Genomic DNA, 19,153 nt, shown 5'->3' with positions numbered 1-19,153 from the left:
GATTTAGATCTATGTCATAAACTAAACTAATTAAAGATTGAAACTGACCATCATTGGTAACATCAGCAGTATTTTGATTACAAAATAACAGATTAATCCTTCGTAATACGTTACATTGGCAGAGCACGTTCAATCAACGAATATAATTATATTCACAAACCAATTGAGAATATAATAGTTTTATTTGATATTATAACGAACGTTAACTAGACGTTATTTGATGTCTCGAACCGGTTCTGTCGATGTGCGAGCTCTAGTTGTGCCGCCGCGTGCCCGCTTCTGTGATTTACGTCCGTTTTTCTGCTAGCGTTGATGGCGTTTGATTGTTCAAGTGGCATTTAACAGTATTAACAATGTGTTGTTTGTTTTTAAAGTATTTATTAAGGAATGTTGGCCGTTATTTTTTCACAGCAAACTAATGTATGCATGGAAGACATGTAATACTTCCATGAATAACTGCAAAACTTTTGTTTAGTGTAGGTATAATATTATAAATGTGACGAATTCCTGTCCAGACATGTCGCGACAGCACAAATTGCACGAAAATTAATATAATAAGGCATTACTTTGGGATAATCTATTGATATAGTATAAAATGATTTTAATTATCTTTAGTATTAATTCCACTAAGTCTTCTGTCCAAGTGACTAAGAGGACTTAATGTAAGTGCTCGTTCGCATTCCAGCATTTAAGAACACAACAGCTCCTGAAGATGCGTCGTATAAACGTGAAACACATGATTTAGTAAAGCTAAGCAGAATAAACTAAAGATTTTTTTAATTTACAACATGTTAAATTAAACTCTTCACTTTATCGCTACAATATGGCCGCAGCATAAAAAGTTAACTTATTGTGAATATCTCGTGTGGTAACATTTATCTTTTTATGTATTGATATAACACTTGCTATATAATTATCTTAAATATAGATATCACTTCACACTATACTATAGGAAGATTTATAGAATAATTTACTGTCATAATTTATTCCTAAACGCGTCATAGGAAGTCTTATCTTCCGAGCATGGTATGAAACCTATTGCGATGCCAAGGTATCGATGTGAGTCCTGAAAAGAAATCATCATGCATGTATCACATACACAAATTAAAGTAACATAAATTTATGAAAGATGCGGGACTCGAAGCCTCTCGCGTTTCGTCGTTGGCTCAGTTAGTAAGAGCGCTCGGAACAAATCCCAGAAGTGAGATATTACTTTAAAATAACAAATTGTTTATGTATCAGATATATACAGACAAAGCGAAGCGTTTCATAATTGGACGTAGTTCGTGAAAAACGTTCCAAGCCACAAACATCACATTTTAAGGAATTCGTGTTTAAAGTTTAATAAATATTTGTGTATTCCATACATGTGAGTGGGGCTAGTAAGTCATGGTGTCATTTTAAGAGTGACAGTAGAGTTGCAATTTTTTGTCAGTCCGTTGATATGTATCACGTGACCAGTTTTGTGCTCTCAACTCAATTTCGACATGATTGTGGTTTGGAACGTTTTTCTGGAATGACGGCCAAATAATTATCACGCGTGTAAGTGAGATTAGCGGATGTATATTTGTTTTCACGGCCTGTTTAGTTTACGATACGATAACGAAACGAAATATTTCTAGTTATACTATTTAACAATGACTTAAAGGCGAAGAGTAAGCAGACAACATTAATCGGTGACGAAAATGAACTACACACTACTTTGTTACGTATGGCGGCCGTTAACTGAACTCCTATCGGTCAAGGTCGCTGGCATTTAGTCTCGCCTTAAACATATTTTAACTAGCTGTGCCCCGAGGTTTCGTCCGTGTGTTAAAAAATTTGTATTTGCCATTTATTACACAGTGATTTATCGCAGACTTTATTTTAAATGTATTATTGATCAAAATGTTTGTAGAATATTGTAGTTACATATTACTACTAAGGCAGCGTAGAGAAACTTTTCACAATAGTGAAAAGAGGTGGCCCAGTTCGTTAGATAGCTTTGACTAAGATTGGCAAAAACGACTGGCAATACTAAAATTTTAATTAAACCGTAAATAAGGGCTCTGCGGGTTCTCTTTTGTCACCTTAAATAATAAAATTATTTGGGAACAGTCTCTACTCTACCATTATGAACATAAAGTAGAATTATTACTTATGAACAGTGCTTAGAAGTAATTCAAAAAGCTAGTAATTTAATTAAAATCAAAAAGCTATGAAAAGGCATAGATTTTGGGACAAAAAATGTTTAAACAGCGTTACATTCTTTGTTACAAACTTTCAGCTGACACTTATTGCGGTCAGACGGACATACAGATATTGGAGTTTGAGTAAGATTTCCCATTGGAATTATTTGAAACATCCAGTGTTGGGACAAATTTCCGCGTTACCTCAGTATATTTTAAGTATAGTAACCCCCTGCTGATAAGAAACTTACTGATAAGACAACACTGTTTTGTTCTGATAACAGATAACACGCTTGTTTGAGATTATTATAAATCCGGTAAGAGTTCTGGCGTGATTATTGTTGCTCCATAACAGTGACATAGAGAAGAAAAGACGAGGGTGAGTCCGCATATTGAGTGGTATAATATGTCTGCTTACCGGGTGAGTTGCAGGTTCTACCATAACGACGAATGTATGAACCTGATAGCAGTACCTATATCAGGAATTCTTTAATAAATTCCAAATGGTCAACGAATGACCGCTCATAAAATGTAAACACCGTGATAACCGGAAATATCCGGTACATACTATCATACTTACATCTACCAGGCTCACGATGCCAGCTAAATTATGGATACCACAACAGCGTCTATTTTTGCCGTGAAATAGTAATGTGTAAAGATTATTGTGTTTCGGTCTAAAAGGCGCCGTAGCAACTGAAATTACTGGGCAAATGAGACTTGGCATCTTATGTCTCAAGGTGACGACCGTAATGTTTGTGTTTTTTTAAGAATCCTGAGCAGCACTACGATGTAATGGGCAGGGCGCATTAATTACCATCAACTGAACGTCCTGCTCGTCTCGTCCCCTATTTTCATTTAAAAAAACATAAATACAACCTGTACATGGAATGCAAATTGAGATACAGATATGATTTGAATGACTTGTAAGTATTTGTAAGTGTAACTATCATTCCGAATTCGAGGGAAATAATAATGAAAAAAATAAAAGTGCCCTGATATTTATTACAGAAAACCACGTAAGTACCTAGTACTTATACTTCTTAGGTTGCAAAACATACTACACTAGAGTAACATTAATTTTCGACATAAATTCAATTTCATAATTTTTATCAAACGCGCTATAAGAAGTATTACATTAACTGTCTTATTCATAATGACTTAGCGGAGATTTAAAACATCGCTAATATACGCTGATGAAAAATGGTATTCATAATCGCATATTAGAGCTAAAACGCTCATTATCTCTTCGACAATGCTGACGTGACTTATAGTAGCAACGACCCCTCTATAAAACTATAACTCGAACGCAAAAAAACATGGCCGACATCGATCAGCTGTTCGTTAAATAATGTGTTAAATAGCTTCCCGCTCAAAGTTGTTGGATATCCGTCATAGATTGAAAATCGACAGACTTCAAAACATTGATTTTGGTAGTTTGAAATTATTTTGACATCGACTTTTGAAAACTGACAAGCCATTGACATTGAAAAGATGTCTGTTTCCATTGACAGTTCCTCATTAAATTAGTTAAAATCATGTTTTTTGTACGAAATGGCAACATTGCGTGCTATGGAGACCAATTAGTTATGGGAGATTTATCTAACGAATATGAATAAGAAATTTTATCGAACGTGCGATAGGCTTAAAACACGTTTTAACTAATATAGCTTTATACCTTCGAAAAGCGTTTTATTATGAATAAGGGAGTTAATATTTACAAAGTTAAGTATATTTGTATAAAATAGTATGTCCGTAGACAAAGATGTAATGAAGAGTGAGTGGAATAAATCTATTGAGTCAATCATGAATGGCAATTGAATGAACGCATTGTGACCGGGCGGCGGCAACTCTCAACTAATTACCGAATGGACGGCTGTCTTACCCTATTAATTGTTGCCCTCTTATTGAAAGCCCGTGCAGTTATTGAATCGATTCTACGAACTATGCCTTCTGATCTGTGTATAACCGTAGAAAAAATCGGCAATAAATCGATATTCTCTGATTTGAACTGTATGTCGTCCTTTTATTGAATTAGGTTGAAAATGATCACCCAATTCGAATATATCTTTGTTTTGGTTGCTGTCATTAATTTGATGGCGACAAGTCCTCTAGCAAAGAATATGTAATAGTACAATTAGAGAAGTCTCACTCCGCAAAAGCTATAATTGAAATAGGGACTCTTGCGGCCATGCAATAAGGTGTAATTCAAATAGCAAAGCGCTATTAACCGTTGCCTCTTTTTTTGTCGCGTGACTCTCACCTCTTCTGACGACATTAGTGTTGACTTCTTTACCTGAAACTGTACCTACCTAGTATTAGGTCAACTTATAAAAATAGCTTGGTCTTTTCTACAATATATATAGAAAGGTACGTAATCGAATTAATTAAATCAATATTCTTTCGTTGTCAAACCTACATTCGTTGCAGATAGTATAGTATGCGTTGGAAGACCACGTTTAGTCCACTTGTATAGGAAATAAATAGGTAGCTATCATGGTTCCTAATTTCATTATAATAATAATCGCTTTAAATTAGATTCTTTGATAGTTGTTAGTGTCTTAAGGAAGCTTAAAAAATAATTTTGTATCGCAATGACCTTTAATATGCTTTGCTTTTTTATGAGTCCTTACTGGATAGTCTGGCGTGGCAACCGCGCGTACTGACGATTTCGATACCTACACGGGAAGTGAGACATGACTGCCTCTGGTCTTACATGGTCAGTAAGAGCGCAAATAATATATAAATTACCTTTCTTGGTTTCTTCTACCTAAAAAAACTAACAATCGAAACTCAAACTTCTCGGCGCCTATTATTAAACAGGCTTACAAACTCCATTATTTAAGATAATTATACAAATCGGAAACATAATGGCCTAGTATGCTACCTACAAACTGAATGCAAAGCATTGTTACGTGCAGCTCTGCGCTAAACACCTCATTGCTATTCCGCCGTTTGCAAATTGCGCATTGCTATCAGCAGCCATCAGCAACCTTCCACTCAGACATTTATACGACTCCGGAGTAAGTTCGTGTGAAGCAAGCTTATCTGGTTCTCATATGTAACATACTGTATAATACCTATGTACCTATATCATCCAAACTTTCTAGAACAAACTTATTCATTATTCAATGACAAAATCTTGTCTTGGTTTAATCTTATAGATAAAGTACTGGACAAATATATAAAGACGGAATGTGAATGGTACGGTCGAGCTACGCGAACATTCTAGATTTTTCTGAAAGAGCTTCTATGAGAATGTCGATGCGAGTGGCAAAGAAGCCGGAAGTATTTTTTTATATGAAAGGCGGCGAAGATGTGAGTGACTATCGGCTCACCTGATGGAAATTAAGGCTCTGAGGTGTTTTTATGGAAGAGGAGGACAAACGAGTGTACAGGTCACATTCTCTTGCAACACCACAATAAACACAGGAGCGTTGCCGGCCTTTCAAAGTGTCCCAGCCCATGTCGTATGGGAACACCACGTTAGGAAGGTCATTTCATAGTTATCGTATATCTAATACGTGAGTGCAATATCCTTGAAAACCATTCTGTAGACGAATCCAGACATCCAGATGGATGACATCCATGTTTGAGGCGTGTGTAGCGATGGAATTTAGTGGCAGGGTGTCTTTTCATCGACATTAAGAGTCCAGTTGGAGGCAAAAAGAGTACCCAGAATCCGTATGTACCAGGATACATTCCCTCTTTGTAGTGGCGACAAGGATTGCATGCTGAAGTTATCGAGAGCTGGTTTTGAGAACGCCCAGAACTTTCGTATCCCAGACGGGTACCTACCAATTTTGAATGTGATGAATGCATTAGCAGCCCTGGCTTATAGAACTCTGTAGTGTCTGCAGGCAAGCGTAATTGAATGTTTGCATGTATTTTTATTGACTAGAAATAAATTGAATTAAATACGTATCTAAATAAACATATGCATAACATTGACATTAATAAAGCCAATTCAAGGTTAAGGTTGTATGATCTAATAAATGAAATGTGTTTAAAATATTATTAAGTTTAATTTTTTTTATGATAATAAGGGACGAGACGTGCAGGACATTCAGCTGATGCTAATTGATACGCCCTGCCCATTACAATGCAGTGCCAATTAGGATTTTTGAAAAACACCAAAAATTATGAGCGGTACAACAAAATATGCCCTCATCACCTTGAGACATAAGATGTTTAGTCTCATTTGCCCAGTAATTTCACTAGCTACGACGCCATTCAGATCGATACACTGTAATGCTTACACATTACTGCATCACGGCAGAAATAGATGCCGATATGGTACCCATAATCTAGCCGGCATCCTGTTTAAATTCAAATTCAAATATTTTTATTCAAAATAGGATTTAAAATCACTCATTGAACGTCAAAATCTACCACCCATTCAAAAGAGACTGCCTCAGACCTGAGAAGAATGGGCGCAAGAAACTCAGCGGGCTTTTTTTTTTAATATAAAATATGGATTACAATGAAATATCGTACAATAAACATTTATAATTAAAGAGCCTGAGGGTGTTCGCTTTATTCCCAGTCCGTGGTGTCATTAAGAAAATCGTTTATGCTATAATAACCTTTCCCACACAAACGTTTTTTAACAATTCTTTTAAATTTCGTAACACATTTGTTTTGTACATTTTCTGGGATCATATTGTAGAACCATATACATCGGCCAACAAAAGACTTACTAACTCGACCCAACCGAGTAGTAGGCACAACAAGTTTATGTTTGTTCCTCGTGTTAACATTATGAATGTCACAGTTTCTAGAAAATTCCTCAATGTGCTTATGAACATACAAAACATTATCAAAAATGTATTGAGAAGCAACAGTCAAAATGTTTATTTCTTTAAATTATTCTCTTGATGATTCTTTAGGACCTAGGTTATAAATCGCGCGAATAGCCCTCTTCTGCAGCACAAATATAGTATTAATATCGGCCGCACTGCCCCATAACAATATACCATAGGACATAATACTATGAAAATAACTAAAGTATACTAATCTCGCCGTATCTATGTCAGTTAACCGTCTAATTTTCTTAACCGCATATGCTGCAGAACTAAGCCTATTCGCCAAACCTTCAATATGGGGGCCCCACTGCAATTTGGAATCAAGAGTAATGCCAAGAAATATAGCAGATTCCACTGGTTTTACCACCTCTCCATTTAATAAAATATTCGCATCTACATTATTGACATTTGGCGCGGTGAATTTAATATATTTGGTTTTATGATTATTTAACAATAAGTTATTGGCGCTAAACCAGTACACGATGTCAGATAGAGCATTGTTTACTTCGTCATACAAAACTTGGCTTCGTTTCACTTTAAATATAAGTGAAGTGTCATCTGCAAACAATACCACCTTGTGTTTTTTTTCTACAAGGTTAGGTAGATCATTTATATAAATTAGGAAGAGGAAGGGTCCAAGAATAGACCCTTGTGGTACCCCCATACCGAGAGGAGTCCCAGGAGATCTCCTGCCATTCACCTCGACCCTCTGAATCCTATTATTTAAATATGAGATCAGAAGATCGAGTGCAGATCCTCTTATACCATAGTGGCATTCCTCCCATATACTCCTCTGGTAGAATAATTCAGGTCAAGAATTAAAAAAATAAGCGACCTTGACAGAAAGGGTTGATGTAAGTGGATATCCACTTCTGGCAAGTTACGGAAAAGGCATTTTTAGGTCTATAACTTCTGCCTAACCCACTGGTAGATATTGGTTTCTTTATTACAGCTCCAAAAACCTTTTTGAAGTTATACTTCTTTAGGCGCGGCATGAAAAAATGATCTCGTCTCGTGCTCGTCTCTTCCCTTCAAGGGTCTACTTTTTTACCAAAATATTGACAAAGAGCTTCTTCTTCTTCATGGTTTATTGAATCCGCGTGCTAAGCGATTGAGCCGTTGTCACGTCTTTATGAATAGTCCCTTGTATCATTCGTATAAGAACCATACATTAAAAAGCATTAGGTTCTCTGTGTGGATCATCGATTTAACTCGCTGATAAGGCGTGCTAACGCACAACAAAACTGCACCATTTGTTCGCAAATCGTAGCCAATTATCAAGACCGGGTGGCGGAACAGTGGCGAAGTACGAATCATTACCTAATTAGTGGTTTAGGGTTCCGTTTCTTGAAGCTTTACAGGATCAGACCCGTCTTTTTTTTGTGTAAAGAACGAGCGGTAGTAAGTAGTTGAAATTAATGCTACACTTGGTAACATATTTTCGGTGCCCTGACGCAGATCAAAATTGTGAAAATATGGCTATTTGTTTTCATTAATAAGAAAATAACACCTTAGAAAGTATTTCCACTGAGCAGAACTCTGAATTGAAGAAAACCCAGCACTCCAACACGTGTTACTGCTACAATCGCTTAGCATAGACTATGTGGGTTGACTACAGCTGGCTACAATTCGTGTTACAAACAAGGCTACGGTTGTTATCATAAGATGAACCGTACAATTCCATAAAAAATACGAAATTATATTAAGATACGTATCAGTAAGTCTGCTAGATATTTTCTCAATAATACTGTTAATTTTGGAGAGCAATCCGAATTTATACGGAACCCTGGATAGGAGTGTTAGTCTAGCACTAACCCGTTTATATAAACTAAATCTAAATCTTAATCTATGTAGGTCAATGTTATTGAAACTACGAGTGGCAAGGTTTCGGCTCGCTTTGATGTTGCTCTGTGACTTTAAATGGCGAATTATAATTTCTACATTTGATTTATTACCCTATATTGACCAAAACAATGGTCTAATGCAATGTTTGCGAGTGTTTGCCTTGAGAGGAATGGGGTGTCATGTCGGATCCCGTTGGGGTGAGGCGATTAGAAAATTGTTTCCAATGTGTGTTTGAAACATCCTCTTTGGATAAGGCCTTGGGCACAAAGAATGACTGCAAACGGAATCAGATAAAGGTATCTGTCATTTGTCTCGCCACTTCACAGAGCCTAAATACGACCATTTAAGCCTAATGCAGTCACAATAACGTTTCATACTCAGACCGTGCTAAGAACGTATCAGGGAAAATATTTTCTCTGCACTGAAAAGTACGAGACTGTGCCCAAAATACCGTTCTGTAATCGATTAACGCCGTACACGGATCGTCAGGAATAATTTATTGTTGTTGTGTGATACGTTCAAGTGGGCCTGTTACAGCGTGTTGTCATGTTTTATTTCGTTTCTCTTCACCGCTTCATAAAACTAACGACAGCAACGGAGCGAAAGTGAAAAAATATCTGTAGTTAGAGAGAAGGGTGATCTTTCATTCATCGTTGTTCTTCGTATGTGAACGAGGCTTTTGGACGAACCCCGGGTCCGAGTGATGCGGCTACATCAGCCCAGTAGGTTCCTCTCATTTATACACCGTGTCATGTTTCATTTCGTTTCTTTACATCGTTCCATATCTTACATTCGCCGTCGTTCGTTGTATATGGACCCGGTATTTAATGACTTGTGGACTTGGGCTTTTGAAGAACCTATTGTCCGAGTGATACAGGTATATCGGTTCTAGCAGGTTCCTCTCATTTATATATCAGTTTTCCTTTTATTTTTTTTATTTTTCCACCAAATTATAGCTCGAGGGTCGTACCAAAATACAAGTAATAGGGCAGTAGCGTCAGTAACTAGGCGGTCTCCTTGAAATTTATACCTACGTTTGGGCGAGAGTGCTAGGGTTGGTACATACAAAAAGATTGACGGCGCGCCATCGGCGGCGCAGCTAATATAACTCGGACAGCGACCTGTGTCGTCGGCGTACGGTGTGGCACTTAATAGTTTTGACTCCCCAAGATTGCTTAGCGGCCGTATAAATCGTGTGTATGTATGTGTGCGTGCGTTGATTCGGGCGATCTAGTATGAAGTTAAAGTACTGTTCTATTACTGTATTGTGGTCAAGGATCGTAATTTGTTATAAACTCTAATGATTACTTATTTAGAAGCAAAAGACTTATTTTATAATACTTTTGCTTCTAAATATCTTATAAATATCTTTTTTTTATACATTATCAAACATTTGTGTTAGTACCCATAATATATTCATTAATGATTATTACCGCCATACAAAATACTTCTCGACGTCTACTTTCTATACTTAGCAAACGATAAGAGAGATCACAGAACCATTTAGCTGAAGTAATGGCAGGGAGCAACCGTTCTATATAAACAAATTCTTAATTAATGTTGCAATTAGCATTGTTATCAGTGATGGATAGTGAAAGTTCTCATTCATAAAATATAAATTACTCATGTGCATGAAATAATTTTAATCGAATTTAATACCTTATGCTATAGAACATACGGTATTTAATTAACTGTTACATAGAAGAGTAACCAATTTATTTATTTGTAGTTATATTATATCTATTACCGCCTTAACGTAAGGTTCGATAGACAAATCTAAATAAAAAGCAACGAGCAAAGTCTTAATATGACGTGTTTTATATCTTAGATCATAAACAGCCATTTTAAAAAACATATCTCTAGTTAGTGATAGATTGCATTTCCATAGTTTTTTCCAATATAGTTATATTATTAGTTATAGTCCAATGCTTGCTGTCGATAGGTTATTGAAATGCGAGTAAGCGTAAAAGGATAGAATTGTCTACGTCTAGTAAGTTAAACTAAGAATAGATAGGTTATTGTAAACGTTCGTTAAACGTCTAAATAGACTATCGGCCGTTTCCAATACACTATCTAAAGATATAGATAAATTACTACCATCTACTGTTAGTAATTAGCTGTCAATAATCTGAAGCTGTCCCAATATACCCGATAAGTCATTCTTATCGCCAGTCCATGGACCCTTGCCATTTCCATACAAACTTCTATCCCTGGTAAGCTATGCGTCGTCCCATTGACAGACAGCGTGTACGGATAAGGTGAGTTACCGTCGGTAAGTTTATTGGGACAGAAATACGATTTTTTTCTCAAGTAGGCCATCACCGGTGATAGACTTAAAATTGGGAATGGCCGTAAGAGGGCTGTGAAAACGGCGAAAAAACCCTTGTTTTTTATCCTACCAGCTATGTATTTTTGGTTTTCGAATTGCTCGTTATTCAATATATACGTTTATTCAACGTTTTGTATTTCATCTGGTGTTACAAGAGTTTGGGACTTGACGTTCACATACCATCAGCGACCCTGTATGTATGATCGCTTGTCGTCCTCTTCTTTGGTTTTGGTATAATCTTAATATCTATGAATCCAGTGTCCTGATGTTTGTTTCCAGTGAACTCCCAAACTAATGAACAGATTTTAATGGGGTAATTACTTCATGGAGTGCAGTTTAGTCCAACTTGAGAGATAGGATAGTTTTTATTTCAATTTGGGACGCAATTATTTGTATTTTCATTATTTGTTTTGTATGGATATATTTTCTATGAGAGAATTTATTGACGCAAGGTTTGATAGTTCTGCTGTGAAACAATTTCATTATAACAACAGGGAGCAAATTTTACGAAATAATTTTATTATTTACAGAACAACGTCTGTCGAGTCACCTACAATTTTACATTGAGATGTCATTTTACGCAGTTTTTACTTTAAGGTGTACACCACACTGAATTATCGCGTCATAGTTGACTCATTGGGACAATATCGCGGATAATGGATGAAAACCGACCTAAAGTGCGCAACTTCATTTACCTTTAGACTCCATGGTGATATAAATTACGTTTTAATCTTGAATTAATTACTATTTTTCATCTGTTTGCCACTTAAACCGATCGTAAAATCAGAGATTTTTTTATGACATTAAGGGACGAGACGAACAGGACGTTCAGCTGATGGTAACTGATTCGCTCTGCCCATTAAATGCAGTACTGCTCAGGATTCTTGAAAAAGCCAAACATCTGAGCGGCACTACAATTGCGCTCGTCTCCTTGAGACATAAGATGTCAAGTCTCATTTGCCGAGTAATTTCACAAGCTACGGCGCCCTTCAGACCTCTACTCATTAATGTTTACAAATTACTGCTTCACTGCAAAAATAGGCGCCGTTGTAGAACCTACGCATAATCTAGCCGAAATCCTGTGCAAAGGAGCCTCCCACTGGTTATTTGCAAGAATTTGTTTTTTTTTATATAAATATAAAATTCTTATTGCAATCTGACAGTTGAATTTATAGTTGACCTTTTGAGCACCTACCTACACTAGATATTGTACAATTGTTAAGAAATAAATAAGGCGCAAGAGAAAGTTATTTTTCACAATTGAGATCTTATAATTGACGCATGCGATAACGCCGAGGTGGGTGTGGTGAAGGCTTTATAATTTCAATTATAGTCAAACAAGTGTAAACCTTGAGTCATATAGCATTATGTAAGTAGTCGCTTGTTATTACTTAAATTGGTAATGCCTCCCAGTTCGAAGGCTGTTTACTTGCAGAATATTAATCAGGCTGGCTTGTACCTACCAGGGTCGTGTGTCTGTGGATTCGCGTCCCGAAATTATTAATCGTAGGTCACCCCAACTTCGTTCAGGCTGTATGTATAAGAAGAGAGCCTTGCTCTTTATATATACGTTTTATTTTCGCTACTGCTTTATCTACCTATGTATGTTGTAACGAAATCTTTAGATTATTAAAACTTTCGTGAGTCATTATTAAATTATCTATTAATACGGCTTTACTCACGTTTTTTGTCGGTGTCGGTACTGACTAGTTTCGTACCATTCGGAGGTCTTTCATAAGGGTGAGTGTGGTGGGTTCGCGATAACGTCCCACCTCTTACTGCGGACTTGAGCTCGTAGTGCGCGGCTGGACAGGGCGGGGGGCGCGGGGTGCGCCGGTGATGATGAGCACGGTATCACTGACACTGTATCACTATTGGTGTGCACTAGAGTTGAGACGTTCTAGGCAAAATGCAATACTAGGTATGACGGTGACTGTGATTATCTTAACAATAGTATGTTAAATAAATGTATGAAAATGATGTATCTATTATTTACAAATGTGTCTGAAAGAAAAATATTCAGTAAACAATAAAAGTAAACAGGGTTTTTCTTATCCCACATATTTTAAAAGAATAGTTGAACCATAACTATTTTGTTACCTATTAAATTAAAAATAGTATAACAGACCTACAAATCCCACAATTGTAGCTGTAACAAAATACTGTTACCTACTAAATAGTTAAATACTCCTATTAATTTGTCCAATAACAGGTATTACTCAAATATCAGTTGCTACTAAAATACTAGGTGTTATAAAATACTATGTGTTATAAAATACTAGGTGTTATAAAATACTAGTTGTTACAAAATACTCCTAATACTTGTCACTGTTATTTTTGATATCTTGTCACAGTGACAACCGGTGATAATTTAATACCTGTTACAAATACCTGTGACGATAAATACGTCTCACCCCTAGTGTCCACGGGTGCACAGAATGTACTCACAATGTCCACTACGTGATCATCGGCACTATGGGTCTTATTGAGAGACGCGTTTTGTAACACAGGTTTCCAAGTTGGAATCTTTAATCTTGATTTTCAACCACTTCAAGACGTCCAATTCGCTTGAAATTTTTTATAATATATAATTACTTTTGATGCAATCTTAAGAACTTAAAATGTGTTATATTTATTTAAACAAACTGGTATTAAAAAGTAGAGTATCTTCGTCCACTGGTTTATTTTATTAGGAGAAAACATTGTCAGTGAAATTTATGATTAATATTTATATTTATTTATCGCAATAGATCGTATTCTTCATCACTATTCTTTATTATATAAAATATATTTTCTATATTTTAAAACGTATTTCATCAGCTTTTTTTTTTAAATTATTAGGTATTTATTATCTTGGAATCGCAATTTTTTTCAATAATTAAATAGTTCTACCAGTTTAGTTTAGTTCTAGTTCATTTACTGAGTAACATTTTCAGTTGTTTTTTTCTTTATTCGTTACTTACAAACAAAACTATATACATGTATAGTAAGTAGGTATCGTGTGTATTTTACGGCCACGTAAGCGTGAAATTTTTGTTGATCGTTTTGATCGTTAGGTGTGAAATAAACTCACATTATTATTAACATTTATTGCTAGAATAATTTAAGAAACGTTCGGTCGAACAACATCTATCGGTTCTATTAGTATCCAATAAGAATGAGAAGACGATACGGAGATGCAATCTCGCTGCTGGTGGTAAAGGTATCTTAATTATGTTCTCTGACAAGTCATTATGTGACGTCATACGGACAGCGGAGTGCTGACAGGTATCGTGATACCATCTATGTAGTTTGTGATTTGATGTGGACTTATTACAAATTAATTTGTTTCGGCCATGACGCGGTTTTTTTTTCACAATGCATAATACAGATACCATGTATAATATGCAGCAATTGTTAATGTTTGAAGGGAAAACTCCTTTACACTCGCTGAATTCTATTTTGTGGCCTCTGAATGAGACTTAACCGTCACGGTTGGCTTTGTAATGCTCTTTCGACTACAGTATTCCTTGTTCACAGCCTCCAAAGTTCCCTTGTTTCTTTGATTTTCCTTTAAAAGGAAGGTAATGCATTAACATCGCAGGGTCTAGTCGTGCCCACGGCATGTTCGACATTGATGATGTTGAAAATTATAAGTATTGTATTTTCTTTTATTAACGCGAGTGTTACACATTTAAATAAAACACTTTTAAAGGATTAAAGCGCGAGTAATTGTAACTGTTTTTACAGGAGGATATTGACAGGGGAGTCCCCCTGAAAACGAGATCTGGAAAGGTCTTGAAACGTCGGGTTAACTAAAATAAAAATTTAAATTTTTCGCAATAATCTAATGTAAAAACAGTTACAATTACACGCGTTTAAATCCTTGAAAAGTGTTTTATTTAAATTATAGATATTATAACGCGAGAATACATGTTCATGAAAAATTCCGGATTTCAGGGGACACTTGAAATAGTTTATTGAAAAATTAATTCGTACCATATTTTATAAGGCGAGTGTGAATGAAAGTGTTGGAAGTGGTAGATCTAGGCGGACGTTTTGAGACCAAATCAGACACGTCTTGAAAAAAGGCCAGGTCAAGAGTACCCTAAACCGAAGAGCATGTTTGAAGGGAATAATGAAAGTGGACGAAGCGAAACAAGTATGTAAGGATCGCAGCAAGTGGAAAGAAGTTGTCTCTGCCTACCCCTACGGGAAAGAGGCGTGATTATATGTATACGTATGTGTATATGACATCTTTTATTTTTGCAGAAGAGGAGAACAAACGAGCCTATCGGTATTGTTTAGTTTAGGAAAACTATTAATTATTATTCCACAACAACGCGTTTTGCAAGAAATATATTGCCTCGCACAGCCACTTTGTTGAATAAATTACCGATTGCTGTTTTTCCGAACAGATACGACTTAGGGACCTTCAAAAAAAGCATACTCCCACGACGTGACGAGCGCATTTGTATTGCCGCTCAGAATTTTTAGGATTTTCAAGAATTTTGATCGGAATTACCATCAGCTGAACGTCCTGCTCGTCTGATCCCTTATTATCATAAAAGAAACGTAAGTAAAGCCTGAGCATAGTCGTAAGTACTCTCCATAGATCCTAGCCTAAGTGCTGTTTGGTCTGCTTTGGGTGCACGTGTCGAGACCAGACGCTAGTTCCGTTTGCAGAACATTTGGCAACACTTGGGTATCGGAACAAGCGATCTTTTATTAAAACATAATTCGCAATAGTCGTACTACGTTGGCTCGTGGTTCGTTAACCCGGTAATAGAGCTAGACGTGTTTCAGACTCATTTATTTTTACATTTTCTTCAGCTTGTTAATGATTCTTCGATATGTTTGTTTTGCAGTTAATTCCACTTACAAATACAGATATAATAATAATAATAGATATATCGGTTAGAGCGTCGGGCATTTATTGTTGATATCACCGTTCGGTGTGATGATAACCTTGTGAAAGCTGAAATAGGCCTATTGTCGAAGTACCTGGACTTAGCACACGAGATTACTGACATGTGGGATGTTGATTCAACAATAATGGTCCCAATGTTTCTGTAAACGGTCTTATAGCAAAGAACCTCGAACATCATCTCAAGAGGCTCTCGGTTAATAACTGGATTAAGAGACAGTTACAGAAAGCAGCTGTTTTGGGAACTGCACGCATCGTGCGGAAGTTCCTCAGTCTGTCGCCCTAACCACCGGCGGAATTGGCGTGAACTAACGCCGGCGGGACTCTATTTTATATATGTATATATATTTATTTGTAATATTGTTGTTTTATAAGTATAGAATAATAATAGATAATAAATGTAGAAAATAAGAATATAATAATAAAAATAATAATAATATTGACACACTCTTACACAAATTGTCTTGCCCCAAAATAGGCATAGCCTGTACCATGGGTACAAGACAATGATATATTTAATACAATATACTTACTAAAACATACATAATATAATAATAAGTACATATTAACATCCATGACTCGGAAACAAACATTCATATTCATCATATAAATTATTGCACCTACCGTGATTCGAACACGGGACCTCTAGCTCAGTAGGCAGGGTCACTAACCAGTGGGCTATAGGAACCGTCTGTTTATATAGATAGGTTGTAGATGAACATTCTGTGATTTGGTTGAGTTCTCGTGACTTGTTTCATCATGCTCGTTAAAATGTCACTGCTTGTGGCGGCAACGTGGGACGGGCTCCCTTACCTAAAATATGGTCTAGGGAGGCGATGGCTGGCCCATGCGTCATTTATTTATTTATTAAAAAAGGCTTACCAACTAGATATACAATTAATATTATGACTACTTATAACGTAAAATTTCTTATATTTAATACTTATTTATCTAAGTTACACGTATGCACAGCGTTGCCTTCATTTATTATTGTAAGTTAAGTAATACTACTAAAATATGTATGTTTACTATTACTAAAAACTATAATTTTATACATCCAAATTATAAGGGTTCAAAAGCGTATTTTTTAAAATTGCCAAATGTATTAAAATTAATATCTATACTACTGAAATTTACTCATGTATATTTTTGAAATAGGTTGGATAGGTGAATTTGAGCCATATTTAATTCTGAAGAATCGTACATGTACTGGCAGATATATACTAATACGACAATGCTCGTGAACAGACGCTACTTGTGGTGGCAGGATAATCCTGTAAATAGAAACCCTGCTTCATGTTTTTAAAATTAAAGTTATTATATTTTTTATAATCGCTTATAAACTGCTCGCAAGATAACTTTATCTATTTACGGTGTGTGTGGATTGATGCATCTACTGTACTCAATAACACTTGTTTTTACGCATTTATTTACATCTACTTTTTTGACTTACTCGTTGAGTATTTGATGTTTGCGTATTTTTGTTGCATCACTTTAGGTACGTATATTGTAACTTAAATGATTTGTAAAAAGATGAAGCTGTACATGTTGATTTAAAAGAGAGGCAATGAGTTTCTTGCCACTTTTACTCATTGAACCACAACCGTTTCCGAAGTGGCGGTAGATATAAAAAGAAAAAAAACTTTTGTCATTCATAATTAGTGTCATTTCCTTGACCTGGATTTGATTTGTATGACGTATGATCCCTGATATTCGAGTGTTATAATATATTATTTTTGATTCCAGATGAGCGGGATGCAATACAAAAGAAGACGTTCACGAAATGGGTCAACAAGCATCTTAAGAAGGTAAGCAGCTTCCAAATTTTTTATAGGATATTTCAAATTATATATAAATATTCTATTCGGTTTAAATTTTTCTTATGTCCTTCTTTGTGCACAGAATTTTTGCGTTACAATATTTTCATTGCGTTATGTTGTAATTGAATCTTTAAGAAGCCAAATTTTATGGATATTGAGGTAAGACCGCGCCTTTATCGATGTATAGAGAAAACACATTTAAATTTTTGTTAACAATTGTTTTCAAACTTTATGTAAAATATGTTTGAAATAAAATATTCTCGGTGCTTTTGAATTGTGAAATAATATATCATAAAAAACGAAATATTATTCATGTTCATTAACATCACTGCACATTCTCTGTATTCGGGCCGATAAACAATTTACATTTAAATGTTTGTACTGCAAATAACAATAAACATGTCATACATCTCACAAGGTGCCTGACTCATGGAAGCATTGTGCAAACTGTCTGCGTATTGTGTCGATTGCTGTCTTATCAAAATTTATGATAAATATCCTCGTATCTTATCGACCAATGCTCGGCCAGAAATAGCTTGGCTTTCATTTGCATATGCTGTTAACAAAGCATCTTAGCATAACCCTCGAAAAGTGTCGAAAGACAAACAATATCAGGTGTTACTCTAATATTATATTCTTCATCACAAGTATACGGTGATTTGTTATGTTTTTAAAGTGATAACCCTCACTTCTAGGATTAATATACAAATAAAATTTGAAAACAAAATTTTATGAACGATGCGGGACTCGAACCCACGACCTGCGGCGTTCCGTGCCGGTGCTCTAACGGTGTTCGAGTGTCGTATCGTTATGAGATCTTGTATGCTTTGTTCGACTCTCAGGTTGTGGCTTTATCTACAGGATCTACTTTACAGTTGATAACCTGCTCATCCCCAATAATTGCATATTAGGAAATTGACTTGAGATGTCGCTCTTGTAAATCTAAACAATTTGTTATGTTTTTAAAGTGATAACCCTCACTTTAAGAATTAATACACAAATAAATGGTTAGCTTAGTTGGTTAGAGCACCGGCACGGAACGCCGGAGGTCGTCGGTTCGAGTCCCGCATCGTTCATAAAATTTTATTTTTAAATTTTATTTGGTGTGTAAACAACCAAATAATGGAACAAGATTCCTGCCGTGTTCCCTGAACGGTATATAGATGATAGCAAATAGCAATATACGCTTATAAATGTAAATTCATCCTGAAATATCGAAGCTTATTATACCTCGCGTTAATGTCTTTCATACGACCTTCCATACCAAAGTAAGTTAGGAA

At 35.8% G+C, this 19,153-nt stretch overlaps 1 protein-coding gene across 6 annotated transcripts in view; it reads left to right on the top strand.

Moving 5' to 3' along the window:
• LOC126967614 (dystonin) overlaps nt 1–19,153 on the top strand; it is a 338,791-nt gene that overhangs the window by 122,690 nt on the left and 196,948 nt on the right. For all 6 annotated transcript variants that reach the window (XM_050812155.1, XM_050812167.1, XM_050812166.1 and 3 more), the window contains one exon: nt 17,800–17,861. In XM_050812155.1, coding sequence (XP_050668112.1) covers nt 17,800–17,861 — 62 coding nt within the window. The remainder of the gene's footprint in view (nt 1–17,799; nt 17,862–19,153) is intronic.

This window comes from Leptidea sinapis, chromosome 13 (assembly GCF_905404315.1).
Source record: "Leptidea sinapis chromosome 13, ilLepSina1.1, whole genome shotgun sequence".
Lineage (NCBI taxonomy): Eukaryota > Metazoa > Arthropoda > Insecta > Lepidoptera > Pieridae > Leptidea > Leptidea sinapis.
This window is presented reverse-complemented; position numbering and strand designations above follow the sequence as displayed.